Source organism: Callorhinus ursinus, unplaced genomic scaffold (genome assembly GCF_003265705.2).
Source record: "Callorhinus ursinus isolate GAN/ISIS: 27379988/994484 unplaced genomic scaffold, GSC_fseal_2.0 scaffold5, whole genome shotgun sequence".
In the NCBI taxonomy this organism is placed as follows: domain Eukaryota; kingdom Metazoa; phylum Chordata; class Mammalia; order Carnivora; family Otariidae; genus Callorhinus; species Callorhinus ursinus.
In genome coordinates, this window is record NW_027397067.1 from 47,488,731 (window position 1) to 47,516,317 (window position 27,587).

The following is a 27,587-nucleotide window of genomic DNA, read 5'->3' on the forward strand; positions in this document are numbered from 1 at the left end:
CACAGACTTCCGTAGCTCTCCCCCACTCAGGGGCCAATGAAGCCTGGAGACCTCAGCTTGTTCCACATATTCTGGTTCTTGAAAGCCTTGTTTAAAGCCTTCCATACTCACCTCCACCTGTCCACTCCCTTCCCTGCAGCATTGCAGCTAGACAAATATGGAAATTGAGTTCTGTATTTTGTTGCTTTTTTAACAAAATTTTTGCTTATAAAAACATTAAATTACACGGCAAGTAGAGAAACAGTACAATGAATCCACTTAGACCCATTCACTTAAATTCAATAATTATGAAAGATTTTGCCACATTTGCTTTATCTTTTCTTTTCCCCCCTTTTGTTGAATTATTTTAAAGTAAATTCAGATATCATATCATTGCATCTCTACATATTTCCCCATACATTTCTGAACTGTTGTCCAAATCAAGATCCACACCAGGTCCACTAATTACATTTAGTCATTTGTCCTTTAAATCTATTTTAATGCAGATTCCTCCCCTCCCAACCCCACAATTTTTTTTTTCATGCCATTGACTTGTTGCAGTAAGTAAATCTGCTTCCTATTGGCTCCCCAATAGTCTAGATTTGTCTATTCGGCTTCTTGGGACGTCTTTAAATTAGTTTCCCTATCTTCTTTATTTCCCAAGGCTTGATAAGATTTGGCTTCATTTTTAGGCAGTAACACCTCAAAAGTGGTGCCATAGACTGTGGTACTGTACCTCAGAAGGCCTGCAGGGTCTGGTTGTTCTACTTTTAGTGATGCTAAGACTGATCAATGGGTTTAGGTGGTGACCACCTAAGAGCTCATTCTAAAGTTTCCCATTAACCATTCATCATATTAATTTCACCCATTGATGATCCCAAGTGAGTTTTGAAGAGGAATCTTTGCTACAACAACAGACCTGGCCCACTGGTTCCAATTTACTTACAGCAACTCATTATACAGTTGACCCTTGAATAACACAAGTTTGAGCTAGACACGTCCATCTTATGCAGATTTTTTGGATAAATACAGTATAGTACTGTAAACGTATTAACTCTCCTTATGATTTTCTTAATATTTTCTTTTCTCTAGCTTCATTTATTGTAAGAATACAGTATATAATACATGTAACATACAAAATATGTGTTTATGTTATTGGTAGGGCTTCTGGTCAACAGTAGGCTATAAGTAGTTAGGTTTTGGGGGGAGTCAAAAGTCATGCATGAATTTTTGACTGCACAGGGGGTCAGCACCCCTCATCTCTGTGTTGTTCAAGGGTCACTGTACTTCTTTGCCCTGAAATCCCAGAAGATACAGCTTCCACTCATGGCTGTATGTATCTCCATGCTCTAGACAAGTGCTCCATAAATATTAATGTGCATATGAATCTTGACAGAATGTAGATTCAGCTCAGGAGGCCTGAGACTCTGTATTCCTAATAAGCCCTCAGGTTATTCCAATATTACTGATCTGTGGCTACATGTTACGAAGCAAGGCCTTAGTGCACCTCTAACATCTAATATCCCACAGGAGCTATAGGTCAGTCAGAGATTTCCTGATGATATATGACAACTGGCCCTAAGAATTAGGGAGAACATCAGAATTGGGCAACACTATAGAGCTCTCTTCCTGGCAAATCTGCCCTCTTCTAACATGGGAACTACTACATGGGGACCAGTCATTGCCTCAGAAGCCGTTTATATAGCTTCTGCCTCCAGTGCAAGGGCCCATGACCATCCCCTTCCTGCTGGGCTGCACCATCTAGACTTAGTCATCTCCTCATCCTCTCTTCATGCACATCTCTGCCTGAACCTCTGCAAGTGGTGATGGAAGACGTACAGTGAAAACCATACTGTGCTCTGGTTTTCTCCAAAACCTAGTATACTGAGAAGGGCATGGACCAGTTTGTGCCACAGAGACCTACCTACTCTCTCCATGGTACTGTGGAAAAGGTCAGGGCTTTCTGCCAGAGCCACCCAGGAAGAACTGAGATCATATGATGCAGGGGATGGAGGGAGCTGTATCAAGATCAGGGCAGATAATAAAAGTAAATCATCCCCATCAAGCAAATGCTACAGACACTTGCCCTAGACTTTTTACTGTCTGACACTCAATGCTCCCAACTGGCTTTTATTCATGTATATGTCACAGCTTGATATCCTAGATCTGTGGCCTAGTTTTAATATTACCTTTTGGCCCACTTACTTAAGTTTCCTCCATATACCCTTCTGGCATTTTTGCTCCACCTCCTGATTTTCACTTCCGGTCTGTGACTCTGCTCATAGTTGTGATTTTGGAGTCCCAAGACTTGGACAAGGACAGTTCCCTCCAGTCTGTAGCCCTGCAGATCTCACATCAGACCATAGTCAACTTAGGTTTCCTTAGCAGAAGACCAGTGGGGCTGGATTCAGGCAATTGGAGTTAGATTGGGGTAGGCCTCAATTCATAGATTAGATTAGATTAGATTGCCCCATGTATACTGAGGAATTGCTGAAGGTTTTCAAACAGGGAAGGGGCAGTCTCATGATATTAGGTTATTTGAATATGTTTTTCCAGGTTCAGACATTGTCAAGAGTATACTGAAGCATCAACAGTGAGCATGCCTCATTAAAAATCTCAAGAGAGAACATTCTGTTCTGCTATAACCCCAGCCACGGTCTCTGGGTTCTCATTTTGGCATTTTCCTTTGGGTAAATGTCACCTCTTTTCAGTTTATTTATAGTTCATTTAGACCATCAAAGCAATAATCATTCCCCAAATAGGGAGAGATGCTCTGATTATCAGTGGGATACATGAAAAGCATTTTTATACAAAAGTGAAGGTGAAGAGGGTGGTATTAATATAATACCCGACAACTACCCTCTCATTTTCTCCTTGTGTTATTTCAACTTGTGTTATTTCCTTCAAAACCTTGCCTAAAGTATTTTTCTTCTATGAAGTCATTCCTGACTAAATCTACCACATTTTGATACAGGAAGAACTTCTTCATATTCAAGGCTAGGAAGTGCCACGGCACAGGCTTTGGAAAAAGGCAGATCTAGATTTGAATCCCAGATCTGCTACTTACATTATCTGAAATGAAGGTCAATTTTTTTTAAAGATTTTATTTACTTATTTGACAGAGAGAGAGAGCACAAGCAGGCAGAGGGAGAGGGAGAAGCAGGACCCCCCCTCAGCAGGGAGCCTGCTGCAGGGCTGAATCCCAGGACTCTGAGATCATGACCTGAGTGGAAGGCAGACGCTTAACCAACTGAGCTACCCAGGCACCCCTAAAATGAAGATCAAATTTATCATCTGTATTATGAAGTTATCAGTACTGTGGTATCTGTTGATTTTTTTTTTTTCTTTTTTAAACAAAGGCCAGTCTCCCATTTTTTCTTGCTAGGATAACCCTTATTTGTTCAAACCTTGAGTGGAGATTCCTTGATATCATGAAAGGTGGATGCAGCTCCTGAGCTACACTGGTCATGTGACCCACTGCTGGTCAATGAGATATAAGAGGAAGTTTGATGAGGGATTCTGGGAAAGATTTTCATGCCTGAAGTGAGTGCCCTATCTTTTTCCTGCTTTTAAGTTTGGTTGTGTAAATATATGATACTTTTTACTTAAGAGGTAGACAAGCACAAAGACACTGACCCAGACCTCTGAGTTATGGAGTTGCCAATCTAATGCCAGCAATTTCCTCCCCCTGTTCATCCTAACTTCTTGTCATGTAAGATCAATTAACCAGTCTTGGGTAAATAGCCCCTGCTAGCTGGCTTCTCTTTGACTTGCTGTTGGAAGCATTCTTAACTATTATCATTACCTATCTCATAGGGTATTACTGAAACTTGAATGAGGAATCCAGTTTAGCACCTAGAATACAGAAGGTAGTCCATATATACTCCTGGAATTCACTGATTTATTCAACATTTCTGATGAAAGTACTCAATTTGATGTTTCTCTCAATCAAAGTCCCTCGACCGACCATGGAATAGTTGTAGAATGGGAATGATGCACATGATTTAGAGTATTTGTCATGTATTCATTCATCACATTTTTTACTAAATGCTAGGTAAGGTGTTGAGCTCTGGGGAAACAATGATGAACCTATAATAGGCATAATCTCTGTCCTCCTGGAGCTTAGAGTCTAGTGGAGGGGGATGGCCAATGGTCAAACACCACTCAAGTAAATGTGAAATTACAACTGTGATAAGATTTTCAAGAAGAGGAGCATGTTGCTACATTGACAAATAATGGAGAAACATATCTTCCCAATATAACTACCCCTAATCTGAGAGAGCCAGAGAGGCTTCCTTGAGGTTGAGATGATGAAGCACTGATCTGAGGGGAAGTTAGGAGCTAGTTAGAGGAGGGAGAAAAGAGAGCCAAAGTTTAGGGAGATAGAGTAGTAAATTCAAAGACCCTGGGCAAGAGGGAACATGATTTGCAGTTTGCATTTTTATTTTTAAAATTTATTTTGATCGAAACTGTATAAACATGTAGACATATGTGTATAAGATATATATGTGTATAAAACGATATCCATAGTTTTAAAAGTCAAATAATTACATTAAGTAATAATATAGACTATAACATTGATTAATGCTATTGAAAAGTAGCAGTCCATGCCTCGCTCCGTCCCATTGTCCAATCCCACTCTTAAGAGGCAACCTATTTTTAGGGGGGTGGGGGGATGGGTTAGCCTGGTGATGGGTATTAAAGAGGGCACGTTCTGCATGGAGCACTGGGTGTTATGCACAAACGATGAATCATGGAACACTACATCAAAAACTAATGATGCAATGTATGGTGATTAACATAACAATAAAAAAATTTAAAGAAAAAAAGAGGCAACTTATTTTTATGAGCTTTCTTTATAAAATTCTAGCATTTGCTCCATATTTCTAAATAATATGCTGATTGGCTGACCCAGAATACATTTCCATTTTTTTCTTTCTTGCCTGCCTCCACCTTAGAGTTTTGGAAAGCTAGATACCCATTTTCCAGCCATCTTGCGAGAGGGGTGACTGTGTGACCCAGTTTTGGCCAAGGACATGAGGGCATACTGGCGGCTTCTAATGTCAGTGCTGGAATTGCTTTCCTGATACATGGCATCACTGAGGCTTACACCATCTCTTTCCCCTTCTTAATTCATTAATTAATTACTCATCAATCAATTAATTAATTAATTACATCATTAATTCATTACTGCTTTAAACATAGACATAATGGCTAAAGTTGAAGGGATCATCTGTGTCCACAGAAAAGGCCAAGAGAATCTCAGAGATGCTGAAACTGAGCACCAGAACTGAAGCAAGCAGCTGATAACTTTCAGATCTTTCTTTTTAAACTGAAGAAAATGAAATTTCATTTTTCTAAACCACTGCTAATCAGCCTTGATGTGACTAGCAGCTCAAAGCATGCCTGACTCAATATTTATGTCGCTAGTTTTTGATTTATGAGATTTAGGCAACAACTATTGACTTTCTATTATAGTAGATGATGACATCACTCTCCGTCACAACCTTCCACTTCCTCCTCCCCCGCATGACACCACTATCTTCCTCCTTCCCCCTTCCCAATTGAGTTTTATCACCAGTTTTGGTAAATTATCTTTCAGTAATCCCATTATTACGATCATATGAATATCATCTGCTATCAAACCAAGTAGGTACTAAGATTAGTATGATAGTCTTTCCACTCTTGTATAATTTCTTTCCCCCTGGAGCTACTGAATGCTAACTATGTACTTAGTTTTCTCTGTACCTATTGCTAAGACTTTCCACACCCTCAGAGAATTTCTCAATATAATTTTCCACAATGTTAAACGTAATCGTTGGATTCCACCTCTACCCCCACCCAGAGACCTCTGTTGAAAGAGAGTTTCACTGCTCTCTGAGCCTGTGACAAGGCCACCATTCTGACCTCCCTCAAACTGCCTCTTCTGTTGGCTCCCCTGTTTTCTGAGTCTTAAAGACCACCTCTTTCTTGGGTCTGCCTTGTTCTCTAATTTCTAATGGAGCACACTGTCCAAAATCTTTCTGAGAAAGAGTGCAGGAGAGGCACTTTGAGACTCTGCATTCCTGGAACAGAATTTTATTCTACTTTTATACTTCATTGATAACTTGCCTAGGCATAGAATTCAGTGCTCAAAGGTATGGCTTTTAATATCTTCAAGGGGCAGTATTGTTGAGAGAACTAATATATTCTGATCCTTGAGCCTTTGTGTTTGAGTAGTTTCTCTGCTCATTTCATTTTTACTCTCTGGAAAGGTCAGCCCAGAAATTTAATCATAATTGCTTCCATTTACGTCATTTAGAATCCACTGTCCTGAGCACTACAGGATCAGATCAATCAGAAGACTCCTAATGCTTGAGTTCTCAAAAACAGTATTTTATCTTTCCTCTAAAAGTTTTCTTTCCAACATTTTTTCCATTCTTTCTTTCTGAAACACCCGTTAGTCACATATTAGGCCTTCCTGACGGACTGATCCTTCAATTTTCTTATCTTTTCTCTCTTACTGCCTATTTTGCTGACTTTTTATTCTACTTTCTAGGAGGTTTCTTAGATTCTATTTCCAAGTATACGATAAAAGATTCTATTTCAGCTTTTATATTTTAATGTCCACAAACTCATTTTGGTTCTCTGATGATTGTTTTATTGTTCTTTAATAGTACGCTGTTCTTGTTTCATGACTGCAATATCTTCTGATATATTAATTATAAATCTTTATTCCATCCCTGTGTTGTTTACCTCAAAATCACTCTCTTAATTACATTTTTGCACTGGTCTTTATACTTCATTTTTGGAGGCTTCTCTCAAATGTGTGGTGATCCCTGGCCTCGTATTTGTATTTAAGAGTATGGCATAAAAAGCTTATTAGGAGTTCCCTGTGTGAGGATGGAACTTGCTGACTGATGGGGGAAGGCATGGGTGGTGGTGGTATATGTTTGGCTCCAGGTTCACTAAGCTGGGTGGAGCGAGCTAGGAGATGGTGTCTCCCTGATGAGCATATGGCCTTTTACTTATTCTCCTTGTTAGGTCCAGTGCCTCACTCTTTTTTTTTTTTTTTTTAAGATTTTATTTATTTATTTGTCAGAGAGAGAGAGAGCGAGAGAGCACAAGCAGAGGGAGCATCAGGGAGAGGGAGAAGCAGGCTCTCCACTGAGCAAGGAGCCCAATGTGGGACTTGATCCCAGGACCCTGGGATCATGACCTGAGCCGAAGGCAGCCGCTCAACTGTCTGAGCCACCTAGGCATCCCACAACATTATATATTTTTAAAAGATTTTAAGTAATCTCTACACCCAATATGGGGCTCAAATGGACAACCCTGAGTTTGAGAGTTGCATGCTCTCCTGACTGAGCCACCCAGGTGTCCCTCAATGCCACACTCTTGATGGTTGGTGTACCCTAGCCTAAAATCTGCCTGGTTCCACCTGCCACTTCTGTCTCCTGTCAGTATGGAGAAGGGATGGGGTTTGGGGATGAGCTATGTCTCTCCTAAATTCATATGTTGAAGTTGTAACCTCCAGTACCTCAGAATGTGACCGTATTGGGACATAGGACTTTTAAAGAGGCAATTAAGATAAAATGAAGTCATATGGCTTGGGTCCTATTCCAATATGACTAATGTCCTTATAAGAACAGATTAGGGGGTGCCTGGCTGGCTCAGTTGGTGGAGCATGTGACTCTTGATCTTGGGGTTGAGAGTTCCAGCCCGACACTGGGTGTAGAGATTACTCAAAAATAAAATCTTAAAAAAAAGAAAAGAAAAGAAAAGGAGATTGAGGACACAGATGTGCATTCACAGTGAAAAAACTATTTGAGGACACAGCCACAAGATGGCCACCCACAAGCCAAGGAAAGATGTTTTAGGATGAGAGCAACCCTGCCAAAGCCTTGAATCTTGGACTTCTAGCCTCCAAAACTATGAGAAAATAAATTTTTGTTGTTTAAACCACACAGTCTGTGGTACTTTGTTATGGCAGCCCTAGCAAGCCAATACAGATGGAAGCTTCATTATGCTTCTGGGGCTGGGGACCTGGGGACCTAACAGCTTTGTATCCAGATTTTGAATCAATCACTCTGGTTTCAGCCCTACCACTTCCACCGTCAATGATTACTGGAAACTTGATCACTCTACCTTTATGAGGTTCTGTAGGCAAACCAGGCTTGATCCTCAGAGCCTACAGATGCTGAGGTTTATCTTTCTCAGCTCAGCTAAGTCTCTTCTTCCTCCTTTAGTCACTTTCCACTCCCTGGATTTTGTTGTCATCTTTAAGCTTCTCATCTCCTCTCTTATTCTTCTATCGGTGGGACTGCAGGAAGAAGTAGAGATAAACACAAGTGTTCAATGCACCCCGTTTTAACAGGACCACAAGAATTATTATTAATGGCCAGCCCAAGAAACAGAAACATTTGCTATCCTGAAGGAAATAAGCAAACCTCAGCTGACTGAGACCTGAATTCCATATCACTAGTTCAAGAGCCTTCATGGAATCAGTAAATGTCCATGCAAATACACCTATCAGTGCAACTATGAGAAACACAAGCGGCCCCAAACTATAAGGAAACTGCTCTTAATGCTCAGTTGGTTAAGTTATAAATTTCTCTGTTGCTTTCAAATTCAGAAATCCAGGTACATTTCATTCTTCCCAAGGTTTCTTCTTGGGGATAAGAGCCAATCAAACAAGTTAGTGTTTTTATAATGCAAAACAGTATGGCTCTGCCGTGGATTCTGTGACAGTCATGCTGTAGTGGCCCTGTGTGTGATAACATGTGGTGGGCAAACAAGCAGCAGCCAGACTTGTTTCACTCGAACTGTAACCCTTTAAAAGTTGAGATTTCTGCCCAGATGCTGCAGAAGTGGCCTCCTCCCAAAGTCTCACTATAGAAGATTCACCATAGGGGCGCCTGCATGGCTCAGTCAGTTAAGCGTCTGACTTTGGCTTAGGTCATGATCTTAGGATCTTGGGATCCAGCTGCAACGGGCTCCCTGCTGAGTGGTGAGTCTCCTTGTCCCTTGCCTTGCCCTCTCCCTACCCCCCCCCCCCCCCCCCGTCCCTCCCCTTGCTTGTGCTGTTACTCTTTCAAATAAATAAACAAAATCTTTTAAAAATAAAAAAAATAAAAGATTCACTATAATAAAACAACAATTTAGTACCCAATACTAAACTTTTTACTTTAGGAAAATGTAATTAGCCAACATAATAGATGCTAAAGATTACTACTAAAATGATAATAAAAATAAACAATTCTGGTTTTTTTGCCTGTGAATTCAACTACAACTTTAATCTTAGAAATGAAATAATTTAGTTTAAAAACAATACTCTTTTATGACTAGCTTTTTATCTGAAAATTTACTTTGTTGCTGCCACCTAAATGACCATCAAACCTTAAACTGTGCGGAAACTTTTAAGTCCATGATGAATACTGTGGCAAATTCCAGGCTCATTTTTTTGATATGCTAATTGCTCCAATTAAAGACAGTGGTCAACCATTATATAAACAATCACTAGGTTGAGAATGGAATAATGTTGAAGAAGAAAGGAATCTTGACCATCACTGACCAATAAAAAGAAAGATTTGGCCATAAATGCTGGTTTTGTTTACACCAACAAATTTGGGACTGACAAATTTGATAAAAGCTTTTGGATCATTTTTTTTTACAAAGTTTTTTTTGTTTAAGATTTTATTTATTTGTCAGAGAGAGAGCACAAACAGGGGGAACTGCAGGCGGTGGTGGGGGGGGAGCAGGCTTCCCGCTGAGCGGGGAGCCCGATGTGGGGCTCGATCCCAGGACCTGACCTGAGCTACCCAGGCGTCCCTGGATAATTTTTTAAACGGCTGCAAACTAAAGATGACAGATTGACTCACACTCGTTTATCTTCATTGTTTCCTAAAAAGGACAGTAAAGGAACATAAAAGATGAATCCACAGGAACCAAGGGCACGAAGGAGGGATCATCCACAAAACATGTATTTCAACACAAGTCTGCAAGATGGGGTGGATGGAACAGTAGAAACTGGTTTAACACAACAGCAAAAAACTACACTCTAATGTCATCCTAGAAGTGAATACAGAAAGAGTCTGATATGCTACCAAGCTTCAGAGTGCCCCTAGTCCAGAGATCATCAGAGGGAGATGCTAATGAGTGGTCCCAAGATCCCAGAAGTTGAGAAGAGGTGAGAGGCAGGGGCCTGAGTGAATGTGAGCATTTAGAGTTGTCAGATCTTCAGGTCCCCTGTCCCCTTTCTTGCAGCCAGGTGATTACCTCGAGCTGGAGAAACAGCAGAGAGACTTGTATGCCAGGCACAAAGAAAGGCAGGGATAAGGTACCTACAGAAAAGAAAAGAACATGAAAAATTGCATAGTAAGCAATGACTCACCTGGACCCCTTTCCCTGAACTGCTTCCAGAATATCAGCAGCCAGGTGAATGTCACCTCAGGCAAGAAACTGCAGATATTTCTCTTGAGAAACTGAAGAGCCCAAAAGAAAAGAAGCAGCTATGGAAAGAAGAGCCTCCACCTGATCACCATACAGCAAGCCCACTCCTTCCCACTCTTATACATAAAGTTTCTGGTGGGGTTTTATGACCTCATTCTTAAGTATGAATGGAGAGTCAAAGGTTTGCAGACCTTTGATGGAAGCCTTCAACATGGTGAAATTTTAGAATACTAGAGAACTAAGGAGCATAATTATGACATTTCAGAATATTAGAAATAAAGGGACATTCTGCAAGTTTCTATAAAGAAAAACTCCAGTTCACAAAGAAATGGGAATCAGGATGGCATTGGAATTCTCAATAGAAACACTGGATATTAGAAGATAAAAGAGCAATTTTTATCTACTTTTGAATGAAAAATTTCAACTTAGAATCCTACCCTTGGTCAAACTTTCCATCAAAAGTAAGGGTTGAATAAAGCCATTTCAAGTTTTGCCTTCTGTACCCTTTCTTGGGTTGTTACTGGAACATGTGCCATGAAAAACGAAGCAGTAAACCAAGGAAGAAGGCACAGGACAAAGCAATGGGGTTTTTGCTCTGGAGATGAAGGAATGTTCCAGGATGACAACTGGGCAGCAGGTCCTGAAAGAAATTCATCTCCTTTGGAACAGGAGGACAGTGGACTTTTGGAGGGATGTTCCAGGCAGGAGGGGGAGGATGGAATTATTTGATCACTTGGAAAATAAATTTGGTAGTCATTTAGTAGATATGTTGTAGAAAGAATATCAGGATGGGTGCATAACAAACTAAGTAAACAGATTGAAAGGTTTTATAAGAAAGAAAACAACCACAGTACACTAGTTGGCTTTGTTGTCACTGGTATTTGCAGTCACCAGCTACTTACTACCTCTAAACTGGAAAATAGCTATGTTGGAAGAATGGTGGAAGGGAAAACTGTATGAGGTCTGAAAAGAGCTAAATCCTTATCTAAAGGCAACAGGTGGTCGAAGCATAACAATTAAATTGATAAATCAAAAGATAGCAGTATAAATTATTTAGAAATGGGAAGGTCGGTGCACCTGGCTGGCTCAGTCTGAAGTCTTCAACTCTGGGTTGTAAGTTCAAGCCCCACCATGGGTGTAAAGATTACTTAAAAATAAAATCTTTATATGGAGGAGGAGAAGAAGAAGAAGAAGAAGAAGAAGAAGAAGAAGAAGAAGAAGAAGAAATGGGGAGGTCAATGACAGAAGAGATGGCTAAAAGTGGAATGTGGATGCCTCTAGAAAGGAGATTAAGAAGGTAGAGAAAAGGTGGGTATTGTATTGTCTTAAAATATATTATCTTTAAAAAAGTGTGTGCTTATACTGTGCTTAAAAAGTTAATAAAATTTTTAAATTCACTTGGGGAGCATAAAACACGGAACAACCAAACCTTGTCTCATAATGTAATTTTCAGGAAATATCTGATCCATAAAGATTAAAATAGAAGTTGGGTATCATCTCTGGCAATGTAGTATTAACTTGAAATAAAATATGGTATAAGTCCCACGCCCTCCTTATTTCTACGATTCATATGTATGGACTACATTCCTGTCAGAACTTTCACCAATATTCTTGAGGAACAAATGGTTATATTAAACCTTTGGTAATTTGTGTGGTTCCCAACCAGGAGACCCAGAAGCACAAATAAGTCAGTTTCATCCTGAATTGTTTCCATAGCAACCATATTAAGCTGGAAGGATAAAGCACCTTTGTAGTAGCTGCTTCTATTGAATTACAATGTAAATGTTGATGCCTGCCTGGAAACGTCAAATGACAACAGGTTTGCAGAAGGGATTGATTCAGTGGTTGTTTGCAGCTCTGGAATCCCAGGCTAGAGTTGAGATAGAAGAGACAGGCCTGGGCCATCTTAGCGTCTATTCACCCCAAATCTTCTCACCCCATCAAAACCACCCCACTGTCCATCTGCCCAGCTCATGAAAGGATGCTCATCTCTGTGAAAATCTGTAATCTACCTGATACCTCTTACACATGAGGACACGAAAAGTGTTTGTTCTGGATAAGAATGTTAAAAATGCAATTACACAACAGACTCGGCAATCTTTGTGTTTTTCCCCCCTCTGAGCACAAAATAAACTTCAGTCCCTCACTCTTCTGACAACGTCAAAAGTCCTCCTAAAGTGGGTATTCAAAGCCTTGCGGTCATGCTGCGCATTTGATTCCGGTTGGCTTGGGGTACCTGAGTTCAGCTCTCCATAGGCCTTCCGTTTGACCCACAATCCCTAGTGGTTCCAAGTGTTGCTTTTTTTTCCTGCCCCCCCCCCCCCCCCCCCCCGGCCTCCAGGAAGAACGAAAGCGTGGCGTGAAGTCTACTCCTAGCCCTGACCCTCAGCTCCCACAGGCAGCTGCACAGCTGCAAGCGTGCCGCCGCTCCACTCAGGTAAACCACGGAGTGAGTTACCTGCACTTGGAGAAGGGCCTTACCTGAGCGCGCCTCTGCCAATGGCAGCTCACCTGAGGGAGCTTCGCAGCCAATCACCGTGCAGCTCGTCCCTCGGGCTTGTATCCTTTAGTGAAAGAATTCAGCTCCTTGCGAGAAAGTTACCTGTGGCCGCCCAAGTCCGCCACTTTCTGCTCTGTGGCTGCCCATTGCCACGATCCCGGAGGACTCCGCGCCGCCCGGCCGCCTCCGAGCTCGGGCCCCATGTGAGGGGCCCCCCCTTATCCCACCTTTCCGGCTAGGTGAGGGCGCGAGCGGGCGAGCGAGCGAGAGTGGTGAGGGGGGACGGAAAAGCAGAATTACCTGTAGCTCTTGTTCTGCCATCTCGGGCGCTCTCACACACCTTCACCTGCACAGACTTGAAAGTCCAGTTTCACCAGAGGCTGAGGCTCCAGGAAAAGGGGAGCGAGTTCATTGGATCAAACATGTCACAAGAGTCGGACAAGTAAGTGGATCACACGCGCCGGCTGCTGCTACTACCGCTTTGGGCTGATGGCAACTGGTTTGTTATGTTTTTGTTTTTGTTTTTTTTTAAGTTGCTATTGTTGGTATTTTTTTTTCTTTCTTTTTTCTTTTTCTTTTTGGTGTATCCGGACTTTTCCAGATTTATGTTTCTACCCTGGTTAAGGGGAGAAACCCTACAAGAATGTGAATGTTTAATACCCCCTTTGGGCCTTGATAGTAAAAGTAGGTTTTCCTCTTTCCTTCCTCCCTTGCGAATGAGCTCAGCTCCCGTCTCCCAGGGCGAGGACTTGTATATTGACAGAGGTTTTGGTAGATGAGGGCGGGAGGCCTGTTATTCTCCCTCTCTTTAGTTGCTCCCACCGCTTCAGGCTTCTAAGGCTATTTGGAAACTCATCTGAGTTCCTTCGATTTGTGCAAAGGGCCTGCGAGAAGAGCGGGTCTTGGCTGCTTTTGTGTGAGCGCAACAAAGAGCCTTTATACTGGAGCAGAAACGGCCATCTTCCCGTACTGGGGCAGGAGAGTGCGTGTGTGCGCGCCCGCGTGTGCGCCCCTGTCGGGAGGCGAGGCGAGAGGCCGGGAGGCCGGGGTCGCGGGGGTCGCACCCCCGCCCCCATCCTCCGCTCCCCGTCCCCCTCCCCCGCATTGTTTGTTCGCCCTCCTCAGGTGCGGGAGCACAGGGCCCTACGGAAATGGGGGGAATTGATTTGAGGCCCCGAGTTTGCACCTCCGTGGGGCGCGAAAGGGCCCCTGCCACTTATCGATTCACCCACGTCCGGACGACGTGTGCACGCGCCTGCGAGCCCTCGGCCCCCCGCGGACCGGCCGGCCCAGGCGCTCCCCGCCGGCGGCCGCCACCTCGGGCGTGGCTGGCGGGGCAGCGTGGGTCGCGCCGGGCCTTCTCGGGTGACTGGGATGCCAAAGCGGAGGGCCCGGGCGGCAGCGTCCGGCTTCCCGCGCCTCGAAGGCAGTGCGGGCAAGCACGTCCTTTCCGTCCGGGACGGGAACTCTGGACTCGCCCGGGATCGGCGGCCTGCGCGGCCCGAGCCGCCGGTCTCCGGGCCCCGGTCCAGTCGCGTCCCGGCGGCCTCCTGCAGGCCTGGCCCCCGCCGTGGCGACGGCTTTGTGCTAGCAGGGGGAGGTGGGGCCGAGGGCGGGAGCGGGAGGGAGCCGGAGGTGGGTCCCGCGGCCTTTCTCGGGATTAAGTGGCGACACTCCCTTCCCCCTCTCGGGCGCGTTCCGGGCTGGGAACTGGCCGAGTCCTCTTGGAAGTGCGTATGGGCCACATTTTTGCTTTTCTTGGTAACTTTACTATGGTGTTGTGGCCACCTCAAGGAGACCTTCCTGAGGGTGACTCCGCCAGGGCAAGGACCGGGCGCCTGGAGGCCGGCGGTGCCTCTCCTAAGTGGCCCGGGACCGGTCCCAAATTGACCGACCCTGAGCGGGCAACGGGAATGCCCCGAGGACCTATCCAGGGGTGGAGGGGTGGAGGGGTGGAGGGGTGGACCATCTTCAAAGTTAAGCCGCTGGTAGAGTAGGCGTATCCAACAACACAGGCTGTCATACTTCTACCCCAACAACAACAAACCCCCCAAAACCACTACCAGATATGAGTACAGTTTTACCCACCAACGAAAAGCTAACTGCTTGATACACACCGGAGGGGGAAGAACTGGTGTTAAAAACGCTGGAAAAGGGTAGAAGTAGGGAAAAGAAGGTGTGTGATTGTAGGAGGATACCCCTACCATCACCCCACATTCTCTGTAGCCTTGTAGAAATCACTACTCGAGCTTGAAAACTTAAGTAGCCAAAAGCCGGAGGTGACAGCAGGATTTTTTTGGATTGTTTTGATCTTCGTGTCAAAAATGGTTGCAAACCTAGTGAATATCGGATAAAACTTCTTGCAATTCTTTAATTAAATCGCACGATTAACATTTGGTTGCACGGTTTAGTTTTGTAATCCAGCGTGACTCAAATGAATTCTGAATGAAAATGGGTCGATTTTTATTTTAACCTGTTATACCCAGCGCCAACAGACTCTTTATTTAGTATTGAAAGTAAGTTCTGCGTTAACAATCTGGCTTTACCACGATGCATTACTTAATTTTTATGGGTAATAACTATTTGGGATTCCATATACTTACATTTAATGAAAGTAGCTTTTATCTAGTCATGCTTTCCAAGACTTAATTTTGTATCCTGGGAAAAGTAATGCCAGTAAGAATACCCCATAAAAGACTGTTGGACCCCACTTGCCTCTCTCTGCCTGGACTATTAAGAAATGCTTGAAATTAATAAATGATATTTGGATTATTTTGGGGAATTCTAGTTTTGTTTTCTTAATGTTAATACTCTAATGGAGGACCGGAGGGTGGGTCCGGGTTTCACCCGCCTGAAGCTTATGCAACTGTGGGTGTTAGGTGGGGTGGGGGTGTGGGGTTTAGAAAAAGAGCAGGAGAGCAAGTTACGGGGGCTTCCTGCCACAGCAAGCAAAGCGTCCTGAAGCTTGAGCTTTATCAGCTTCATGGTAAATCCACCTAGAGGGCCTATCTGTTTTCGAGAAGTAACCTAAAAGAATACACACAGGTATTTTTCCATAAACCCATCAAAGTGTACATAATCTTTTGGCTAGCATAGGACGATAATTCCAGGTAGCAAGCCTGGACTGAAGTAGCATCATCTTTTTTATGGTTATGGACTTTTCAGGTTGAAACTTTCTGCTTTTTATGTTCTGTAATGTTGATGCTATCTCTAATTAAAGCAAAGTATTTTCAGGACAGCCTGTCTTTATACATATTTGAAGATTCTCTGTTCCGCCTTAAATTTTATTGAAGATTTATGATGTTGGTCAACAAGCTTGTGTATTCTAGCAAGGCAGTGAGAGATTTAGAAACTTTTTTTTTTTACTGCCAAAATATATAAAATATATTCAGGGAGAATATAATATTACATATATGAATATAATTTTATTTGATCCCCACAAGTATTTTTCATTACACAAATGTTTTTTGATTATGAACTATTTGCAACACATTCAGATAGGCATTATGAGAAAGTAAAAAGATGTATAAGGTGAGCCACAAGGGGCTCAGGTCCTCAAGGGGCTCACACTCTCGTGGAAGGCGAGACATGAACAGACATAATTTTAATTAAGCCAATACCTGGTAAGTGCCTAAAAGTCACAAAGTAAATACAATAATGTATTCATCAGATCCTGATACCACAGTCCTCCTCCCTATTTACCCCACTTTTGCATAGACAATTTCTTCTAGTCATCTTACGTGTTTTAAGGAGTCTGGCCATTATTCTAGAAAGAAAACAGAAAATGCTCCAAGTTATAGCTATTTCGAATGGTATAAACTTTCAAGTAATGGGATAAAACATTTTAATTCCTTTAGTTCTATACATGCATGTTTGTTTCCATTTGGCTATATAAAATATATTTTAAAATCACAAATATTAAGAAGTAATCATATCTTCCTCAAACCACTAAAAATATCTATTCACTTATTCAACAAATAAATCTTGAGTGCCACTGTATACCAGGCATTGATCCTGGCATTGAAATTCAGTAGTGAGGGGTGCCTGGGTGGCTCAGTTGGTTAAGCCTCTGCCTTTGGCTCAGGTCATGATCCCAGGGTCCTGCGATCCAGTCCCGCGTTGGGCTCCCCACTTAGCAGGGAGTTTCCTTCTCCCTCTGCCCCTCACTTTGCTCGTGCTCTCTCTCTCTCTCTCTCACTCCCTCTCTCTCAAATAAATAAATAAAATCTTAAAAAAAAACAATTTAGTGGCTTAAAACAACAATTTCTTAAAAAAAAAAATTCACTAGTGAATAGAACAGAGTCCTTGCCCTCACGATGCTTACATTCTAGTAGGGGGAAAAGAAAAACAGACAGTAGGGCGCCTGGGTGGCTCAGTCGGTTAGACGTCTGCCTTCGGCTCAGGTCATGATCCCAGGGTCCTGGGATCGAGTCCCACATCGGGCTCCCTGCTCAGCAGGGAGTCTGCTTCTCCCTCTGCCTCTGCCAGCCACTCTGCCTACTTGTGCTCGCTCTATCTCTCTGTCAAATAAATAAAATCTTTAAAAAAAAAAAAGAAAAAGAAAAACAGACAGTAAATCAATCAAGAAGGAATACATAACAAATTAGAGGGTGATAAGTGATATGAAGGAAAGAAAAGCAGGCTAAAGAGATTAAGAATAATGGGAGCTATTTTATATAAGATGGTCAGGGATGGCCTCTCTAATGAGATGACCTTTGAGCAGAGACCTGAAAGAAGTGAGAGATCAAGTACTGAAGATACCTGGGACAAGACTACAGGCTGATGGAAGAGCAAGTGCAAAGGCCCTGAGGTGGGAGAGTGCTTGGCATATTCAGAAAGGAGCCTGTAAAGCAGGGATGTAATTAAGTAAACTAATGAAATCTATTCTCTCCTTAATAGTCCAGATATTTGTATATTCAAAAACAGACAAAATCATACTTATAAATGATCCTGGCGATGGAGAGGTAAGTAAATAATAAGCTAATAGCATCAGTCTTACCTCTTTCCTGAAGTATCACCAGTTTAATGGTTAAGGTCTCGTGTTCTTTTCCCTACAATGGATTAAATTCTGCACGCTCCTTAATTTAGACATGAATAAGTACACACATCCTAGAAGACTGCTGGGAATTAGAACTGAAGAAGAGGGACCAAGTACAGGTGGTGTTTGCTCTGTCGCTCTGCTTTAATGAAACCTACCACTCTTTAGCCACTATCTCAGCCCTTTGATGTTAGCCTCCTGCAAAATAAAGCTTGCCTTTCCTGCCTTCTTCCTCTTGCCCTCTGTCGGTTTCTGCAAACTTGTGTCCTTCACAAAACGCAGACTTATCCACTGTGTTTGGAAGTGAGACACCACAGTATGCTTTGGTTAGCTTGGTATCTTCAATGAAGCAAAGTAACATACAGGCAAAGTTAACCTACCTGAAAAATAAGAAAATGCTAGACAACAAGATGAAAATTTGGATTGACTTTAAAAAAAGCTGAATTACTTATGTGCCTAATAAATATACTGCTGTGTTTATGTATGTTGTGCTTAATAGAAATCTCCAAGAAATACTTTTTTAAAAAATTTTTAAAAAGATTTTTATTTATTTATTTGACAGAGAGAGACACAGCGAGAGAGGGAACACAAGCAGGGGGAGTGGGGGAGGGAGACGCAGGCTTCCTGCAAAGCAGGGAGCCCCAGTGCGGGGCGATCCCAGGACCCTGGGATCCTGACCTGAACCGAAGGCAGAACACTTAAGACTGAGCCACGCAGGCACCCCTCCCAGAAATCCTTTAAATCATTGCTTCCCAAACTCATTTGATTACAAAAATACCACCTGAGGCATTTGGTTAAACTACAGATTCCTGGGTCTCACCCCAGACCTGTGAAATCAGAGGGGCTACGGCATCTGAATTTAAAAATTGTCCCAGCTACATTTTAATGTACATTTTATGATAGGGTTAGTTAGTGAAATCATGCTTTAAGTGAGTACTTGATGTGACTTTACATAATAAATTCAGTTTATATACTGACTTCTCAGGTGTTTATCCAGCGTGTCAGTGAAATGAAACCTGGGGGCTTTATTTTACATTCTTTGTGCTATCCTATTTAAGCAGCTTCTGATATAATTTTAACTTGGCTTTAGAACTCTTTGGCCTCCTGTCAATTTTGTTTGCTTTCATTGTTTTGCTGAACTGCCCCTTCTGGAAGAATGGGGTCCTTTTGACAGGTCATATATTTCCAGAGCTGCTAAAGACCTGATTTGGAGTGATGTCACCCATGTGGGCCTCTGCCAGACCTGTAGTTAAGGGTCAAGCTCAGATTTTAGGCTGGAGCCCACTCACTAGGGACCTAGGTTAGAGTTAGAAGGTCAGCTTTGACCTTCTATAGTTTCATATTAGAACCTAAAACCGGTGTTCATTTTTCTAGGGACAGTCATTTCACTGAATTTGGAATCTATTTTGTAGCACAAAGTTAAAGATAACAAGTTCCAATCTGATGTTGGTCCCTGGTGAAATGATTTAATGGGATGATGGTTGTAGTTTCGTTTCTAGGGCTAATGGTAGCTTTAAGTATTACCCTGATAAGGTGGTACTAGACCTTCTGTTGTCCTGTGATTAGGTCCTCTTTTAAACTGACTGCCAGGATCAGGACACCCAAATGGGCCCAGTGCCATCTGATTTAAGGAGGATTAAGAGTTAGTGCTGGAGCAGTTGATGAGGAGCTATATCTAGCAATTTCTATTAGACTCTGCAAAGTCAAAAGGAGAATTTAAACAAGTGTTCAGGTAAGTCAAACATACATAGGCACATTTAAACAACAATACCCAATAACACAAGAGGTATTTGTTTAAAATCTATAGATAACTTAAACAAGATTATTATTTTGATGTTAGGTTTTTCAATCTGTTTTTTTTTTTTTTTTTAAGTTTATGTAATTCAAGCAAGTGCTTCGGTTTCTCTTTGTGACTTGGATATAACTAGGTACACATTTCTGGTTAAAAAGTGAATGATTGGGATAAAGAATATTTTCCCTCTTCCTCCCTAGTCTGAGCTAAACATTTTCCCCCTCCCTCCTTCCTTTCTTCCTTGGTCTGTCTCCTGATTCCACTTTCTTGATTTTTTTTTCCTCTCATATTACTTGGTGGAAATTGACACATGCACAGCTTTTATGCATTGAGATAAATGTGAATCTGATTTTCGATGTTACTTTAGTCAGTGAACTTTGCTGCATTCTCTTAGCATTTACATTGAGCATCAGCACCCCATCGTTGCTACCTGAGCCAAGAATTAAGATGGCAGAGATGATGTTACCTTATCTAATTGAAGTTAACTGAGTTTAACCTTTGAAAATTTTTACTTTTGAGTTATTCTTAGTATAAGAAAAGCCTTATCCTAAGTTAGAGTCCTCACTCATGATGCCTGGCCTCATATCAGGGTGTGGACCTTCTCTTCCTTTTCCAAAGGTATTCAGGGATTGCTGCTCAATTACAACAGCTAAGTGTAAGCTGAAATTGAGTAGTGATTGGTTTGGCAAATTTGTCCAGGAAAAATTCCTTAGCGAGCAGCAACAGGTTGAATAGGAATTTTTGCTTTGGCCCAGGAGGACTAGTGGTTGCTTAGTAACAACAACATGTACCTGGGAGTCCCTCAGACAGCTTCACAGGTCTTGGGAAGGCCCCCAAATTTCAAATTCACCTTTCTCTCCACCTGCCCTGTGTATTTCTGTCCTTTAGAGAAGTCCCAGCTCCTTGGTTCAAATCCATCCACCCATCCATCCAACCAACCATCCATCCATCCATCCATCCATCCATCCATCCATCCATCCATCTATTCAATACTAGGAAATTACATTTTATTCTGTAAGTCTTTTAATGGTAAATGGTAAAAAGGACTGGACTATAATGGATTAAATGGGATAGAAATAAGAAAGTACCTCTTTGAGGATCTACCTCCCAACTCCCACCCCACCCCCACTCATTTTTAGTGGGAAGAGGATTTAAAAGTGTTTAACTTGTGTTTTGGTGACTACCAGGATTCCAGTAACATTATTTCTAAAAACGGCACATTTTGAACTGCTATTTACCATACAAATACACCTTTTTAGAGTTCTTTGGAGAATACTAGAAAAGCTGGTACATTTCAGGGGATTTCAATGTACATTTCAACAATAAGTCCGGTTATGGAGATTGTTCATGCATTTGAATGGGCATTCAGTGGAAAGCAATTGCTGCCTGCAGCGGATGAAGAGCCTTATTTTACTTTGTAATGAACATGGCAATGAACTTTGTGGGGAGCACTTTTAAAGTGATCTGACTTCACATTCACTCCCAAGGAAATGCTTCCTTTACAAGTGTGAATGCAGACACCCTCCAGAGCAGAAAAAGAAAGCAAGATTTGCTTGCTGCTTCTTTTTACTTTGGCGCCTGCCTTTCATCTGAACGCTGGATGTACAAGTATGGCTCACCCCCCCCCCCCCCCCGCCCCATGCGGGCCACAATCTTGTTTTTTAAGGTCTCTGAATGGAGAAAAGAGAGGAAGAGAAAGAGCAGAAAGAAACTGTGCTTTGGCCACTGTTGCGTTGCCAGCACTTTTCTTAGTAGAGGGAGAGTCTGTCTCTTCCTGACTGAGGTCTAGTGTGGGATGGCATGTGGTTATCTGCCCTCCTGGGGAATTGATAGTGACTTTACCTTGAAGCCTAGAATCCTAGAACTAAGATGAGCCGTAGAAATCTCACAGGGCATGCGAGTAACCAAACATTGGATTTGGAGCTGAAAGTTTGGTTTAAAGAGAAAAGTGCCATGCATTCTTTATTCTGTGTTGCATGTTGAAGTTGTAAGTATGGGTTGAAAACCTGACATTTTGATAATTTGAAAAAGATATGCTGTCTTTTTTTGGGAAAGGAGAGTGGGAACGGGGGAGGCATTGCTTATTTACTTCTTAAAATAGAAACATGAATATATGAAACACCTGTTTAAGATTCTGATGGTATTAGTGTGAGCTGAAATGGACTTTCCTTCCCACACTTACCCCAGATCATTGTTTTTAGTTCTCAGTTCAGTGAGCCCCATAAAATAACTGCTTTCTGTACTTCTTGAATCTAACTTTTCAAATAAGCAAGGAACAAAGGTAGCTTTTGCCTCTTTCCTGAATTGCCAGTAAGATAATTAACATAAGATCAGACAATTTTTTTTCATTATTTTTCATCTGTAAAATGAAGTTGAAATAAATGATCTCTGAGGTTAATCACCTGCTGCAGCATTCTGTGAGTCTCATCTCCCTCGAGGGGATCTGGACTGGTGGCGGCTCACAGAAACAGTGATGGATGTTAGCAAGATAGGAGAGTACTGGGTACAGTGGGACCTGCTCCCCGCCCCTGACATGCCACTCTCATCCCTTTACCAAAATAAAAGGTGGTCTAAGATGACCAAGAAACAAGACTTATGGCAGGTGGGAGGAATTCAGAGGGCTGCATGGAATTCAGAAGGGCAGCTAGGAAGGAAAATCTGGTTTACCTAGAGGACCCCTGCACAGCTTCACTGGGCTGGTAGATAAGAGTACAAGAAAATCAGATAAAAAAGGGCTGGCAGGTACACTGAGAACTCTTTCCAGAGAGACGGCCTAGGAAGTGGGTTCTTCTGGGCAGGTTTGCGGGGTGAGAGTGAGGCAATATCGGAATGGATGGAACATGGAGTAAAATTTAGAAAGCTGAGAACCTTAAGCAAATGGGATAACTGCTTCTCCAACCCCCCTTCCTCTTGCTCCTCCTCCCTCCTTCTTCTTTCTTTTTCTTCTCCCCCTCTCCTCCACTTCCCTACTCCGTTTCCTCCTAATAGAACATAATTCAGGGACACCCATTTCCAGACGATATTACCAAGCCAGTAGTTTAGTAAATGTTCAGAGAAGGTATTAAATAATACAAGGGTAAGAATAGTATCTGTGGTTTCACTTCAATTACAAGGTAATATATTATCTCACATCAGGCACTTAATGACCATTCATTTAGGTGCGGAAGAAGATCTCCTTGTCTGGTATCTTACTGTGTTTTTTATGTATAGAATTTAAGGCCTCTGAAGTCAGTTTTCTCTGAGGTCAGTATTGGTACCAGGACAAAATGGATAATGGATTGTAGCTTTTGGAAGGTTTTCATGTTGGAGGACTTTTATAGGTTACATGACCCTTTATGTACATTTATACTTCCTCTGCAGACCACGATTTTTAGCTGCTTTGGAATCTTGGTGTCTACTTTGAAAAATATGTGTATCTTACATATTTTTGAAAGCATTTTAATAAAGGGCAGATACCTCAATAGAAATATGGTCAAAGAACATGAGTAGATAATTCACAAAAGCTATAAAAAGCTGGGTTTGGGGAAAATACATTTCTAGGAGGATTATAAATTATTACAAACTTTCTGGAAGGCACTTTGGTAAAACCGGCTGAAATGGGCCTACTTGTTGACAACACACCTGAATTTCAGTTGTAGGGATTTGTCTTAAGGAAATAATCAAGGATATTAACTGTAGCATTATTTTTGAAAGTGAAACATCAGAAAACCCTTAAATGCCCAGCTATAAAGGATTGGTTTAGTAAATTGTGCTCAGTAAGATGGTAGGATACTCTGGAAGCATTATAAATTATATTATGGAAAAATATTTAATGGCAGGAGAGAATGTTCATGATGTATTTTACGGGATGTTTATAGGCATAAAAAATAAAACCTAAATACTACTACTACTACTATATATATATTATATATATAATAATAATCTCACAGTAGGTTAACAGTGGTTTGCTCTCTGTGTAGAGAAATTATAGGTACTTCTGATTTGTGCCTTTCCATGTTTTTCTAGTTTGCTTTAGTGAGCTTGTACTGCTTTTGTAATAAAAGAGAAAAATTTAAAGGTTATGCTTTAAAATAGTCATTCTGCCATGGAAACATTTAAAAATAACACATAGGTACTCTAAATAAAATGGAAGAGTCTGCCTGCTTGCTTGTTCCAGGTAGAGTTGATCTGATCCCCCACAGAAGTCCTGCCTCTCTCCTGATCCAGGCATATGCCTCCTTGCACTTCACTGCTGGTGGGCCCCACGTGTCTTCTGCACTTTGCCTCACTCACCTGTAGATTGGTTGGGTTTATGTCTCAACAACCCTGTATTTTGGGATTTGCCCAATTATCAGATTCCAGCTATTTTTCAAAATAGCACAAATGGGTGTAGGAGTTTCCAAGCCTCATATAATTTGAAGTGGGGGAATGGCTAAGGAGGAGAGAAACTCCTACTCAGTAGGCCGTATGCGCCACGTACGTAGTTTCCCTTGGAAGAAAATTCTCTGTAGAGGAGGTAAGACTCCACCTGAGTGTTCTTGGGAGAGACTCGGTAGTGAGTCTAGTTGTATTTAATCTCTAGGAGTAATAGGGAGAGGGCAGAATACGACATCCTTTAAGAATAAAAAGTAGTTGTAGGCAAGTTTGAGTTTCTATTATTTTTTTTAACAAGAGTTTATTTTTTCCATAACGTAGACTTGCATTTTCGCTGGAGGGCTGAGTGTGTGACTCATCTACCTGCTTCTACAAGCTGGTACATAGATCATGCCAGATGCACGCTGGAGTCTGTTAGTTAAGCTGTATGAGATTGCATCACTGGATTTCCTGCAGGCTCTTTAATGGAGTCTTTGTAGAAAATGTGAAATTATTTGCTTATCAACATATCCAAGAAGCATCCACAACAGGGGAACAAAAAGTACACGACAGGAACTTGAGAGAGAAAATGGCCTTACAGAATCACTGAAGTTATGTCGGGGGGCGGGGGGGAACACGGAGCGGGGAGAATGGAAATGAACTTTGCAAATAGGAGCAAACCAAAACAATGTTTGGCTGTGGGAATCAACACAAGAGTTTGTGACGCAGAAACTCATTGTAGGTATACTTTTTTGTTGTGGATTCAAAAGTGAAATTTGCAATTGCCCCTTTCTCTTTCATGCCTGCCTGGTTCCCCACCCCCACCCCCCGCGTTTCTTCTTATTGTGCAGAAATTCATAAGATCTCATATACTGTCTTAAATTTTCAAAAATCATTATTTTCTTTCAATGTTCAACGTCTAAATAAAGGCACATATTCTTACAGGACTTGTCGGGGGATGAACGAAGGGCTTGTCTTTTTATCCTGTATTTATTTTCAGTTTTAGTGAACAACCTAAAAGGTGTGGTTTGTATTCTATTCAACCACACAAAATCCACAAGTTTGCTTTTTGAATTTGCCCACAGGAATTTGCCCACACATTTTGGGACACAATTCATTTGATCGCTTCTAGTATCCTGAAATTGAAATAAACTGGGGTAGGGATTGTTTTTCTCTTTCCTCATTTAAAAGAACCATGTGCTTTTTTTTTTTTTTTTTTTTTTTTTGTCTTCCTGATCCTTCCTAAACAATGAAATACTTGTGTGGTAGGTACCTGGGATACATTTAATTACAAGTTGCGAGTTTTTCTACTGCAGCATATCCATGCTTGGCTAGGTGAACAAAATCGAACACTCTATTCAGAGCTTCAGGACTAACCAGATTTTTTTGTTGTTACTGTTGTACCAAATATTCCTGGAATATGGAGGAAATTGAAAATGTTATGATTCTGAGATTTTTATTGTACTGAACATACGATGGACTATTTTATAAATCACTGTTTTGCACCATTTCTGAATGACCCACTAAACTACTTCCAAGACCATCTACCAGGCTGACTTTCATTGTAATTATTTTATGAGGCACTTTTGCATTTGCATGTGTGTTTTTTTAAAGCACCATCTCTTGGGGAGACTTTTTTCTGATTATGAACATAATAAATGGTCCTGAGGAAAAACTGGAAACTAGAGAAAGGTAGATAGAAGAAAAATGACTCATAATTCCAGGATCCCCCTAACACTATATATTTTCTTACAGTTTCTAATAAATGCTTGCATATGAATGTGGTTATAAAAAAGTATACAAATTATGATCCCTTTTTTTTACATCATTCATGCCATTCTGGGTTTTCCATTTAATGCTGTATTATTAGCATTTTACTAGTCTCTTAATATGCTACATAACACTTAAAGAGGAAATCAGTCATCTTCTATTTTTATTTAGGTCATTTTGCTTTTTCATTATTATAAATCATGCTTATACATAAATCTTTGTATTTCTGGTTATTACTTTAAAATAGGTTTCTGGAAGTATAAGAATGAAAAGACATAAATATTTTTAGGTTCTTGATTCATAATTTGAAAATGACTTCTAGAAAGATTGTAAAAATTTTTCTCCCAGCAGTGTTAGAGAGTGTCACAACATGTCATCAATAAATGAGAATTATAATTTTTTTTGCCTGTTCAAAAGGCGAAATAAAAAGTGTATTTTTATTGTAACTTTCAGTTTCATAATTCATGAAGTTAAACATTTTCTCAGATGTTTATTGATCATTTATACTTTTTATTGAAGATCTGGCTCTTGCCTTAGCTACTACATATGGTTGTATTGTTGTGTTCTAGATGAAGGGACCTTGGGGCTGAGATCCAGCTATGCTTCCCTCTGGCCCCTGCCCAGGGAAAAGGGCACCTTTCAACATCTGCACGAATGCACCATATGGGTTAGCAGTGCCCTTTTCTTATTTTTCACTCATTTAAAAAAAAAAAAACTGTGAGGCTGGTATTTTTGTTATTGATTTGTGAGAGCTCTTTACACACCTATAATTATTAACCCTTTTGTTAAAATTCTGGCTATCATTTCCCCAACTTCTTGTCATTTAATTTCGTGATTTAAAAAATGTTCAGAGCTTTACATTTTTTGATGTCAGATAATATAGCTCTTGTGTGTATGTGAGTACTTCCATGGCTCTCTAATCATGATTTGCAAAACTCATTAAAATTTTTTCCTTTATTTAGCCTTAGGTTTAAGGTTATTTGAAAGACCTTTGGGGAAAAAAGACCCTTGATAAGGTAACTAATTCATACTTAATTGTAAAAACATTAGGATATACAGTTACTTTCAAAACTGCCACACAGAGATGTTAACACTACTAACACTTTTACATCTATATTTTTACCGTCTTTGTATGTACATACAAATGTGTACAGAGATGAGATAGATGTTTATATATTGTTTAATAACTTATCTTTTAAATTAATATTGATCATGGATAACTTTCCATGATGATATTTTTAATGGCCCCATTGTTCTACATGGAATGGAAAAGTCCAAATTAGCCAGTTCTTTACTGTCATACATTTAGATTTTTTTCTCAGTTTTTTACTATTAAAGTCAATATTTGGATGATTATCCTTAGAGAGAAATCTTCACGTACTTCTTAGTTATGTCCTTGAAAAATGTTCCAATGAATAGACATTCCTGATCAAAGGCATGCTGTTTTTGAAAATGTTTGGTTCATATTTCCAAATTGCCATCCAGATATTTTCTCCTCATTAACACTCCCACCAACAGTGTATCTGAAGGAGAAGGATTCCTTGTTCCTTTCCCAACAATGCATATTATCCTCTTTATAGTCTTTGCCAATTTGATAGGGTGAAAATGGTAAGTTATTTGGGACTGTATTTCTTTCCATTTACTCAAATTGTGTTTTCTATCTCAGGAGAGCTTTATGTATTGCTTTTTATACAGTATTTTGACAACCCTAAAATCTCTTGTTGGGATTTTGTAGAGAGTTTAGC

The 27,587-nt window shown here is 41.1% G+C and overlaps 1 protein-coding gene and 1 long non-coding RNA gene across 3 annotated transcripts in view; one reads left to right on the plus strand and one right to left on the minus strand.

Moving 5' to 3' along the window:
* LOC141372821 (uncharacterized) overlaps positions 1 to 13,332 on the minus strand; it is a 68,992-nt gene extending 55,660 nt beyond the window's left edge. Inside the window, exons 1-2 of the long non-coding RNA XR_012378280.1 lie at positions 13,211 to 13,332; positions 8,107 to 8,281 (exon numbers count right to left, since the gene is read on the minus strand). This is a non-coding gene — a long non-coding RNA (uncharacterized lncRNA). The remainder of the gene's footprint in view (positions 1 to 8,106; positions 8,282 to 13,210) is intronic.
* Positions 12,928 to 27,587, plus strand: part of GRHL2 (grainyhead like transcription factor 2) — a 155,065-nt gene continuing 140,405 nt past the window's right edge. For both annotated transcript variants that reach the window (XM_025871495.2, XM_073893053.1), the window contains exon 1: positions 12,928 to 13,352. In XM_025871495.2, the coding sequence (XP_025727280.1) occupies positions 13,333 to 13,352 (20 nt within the window). In that variant the 5' untranslated portion in view covers positions 12,928 to 13,332. The remainder of the gene's footprint in view (positions 13,353 to 27,587) is intronic.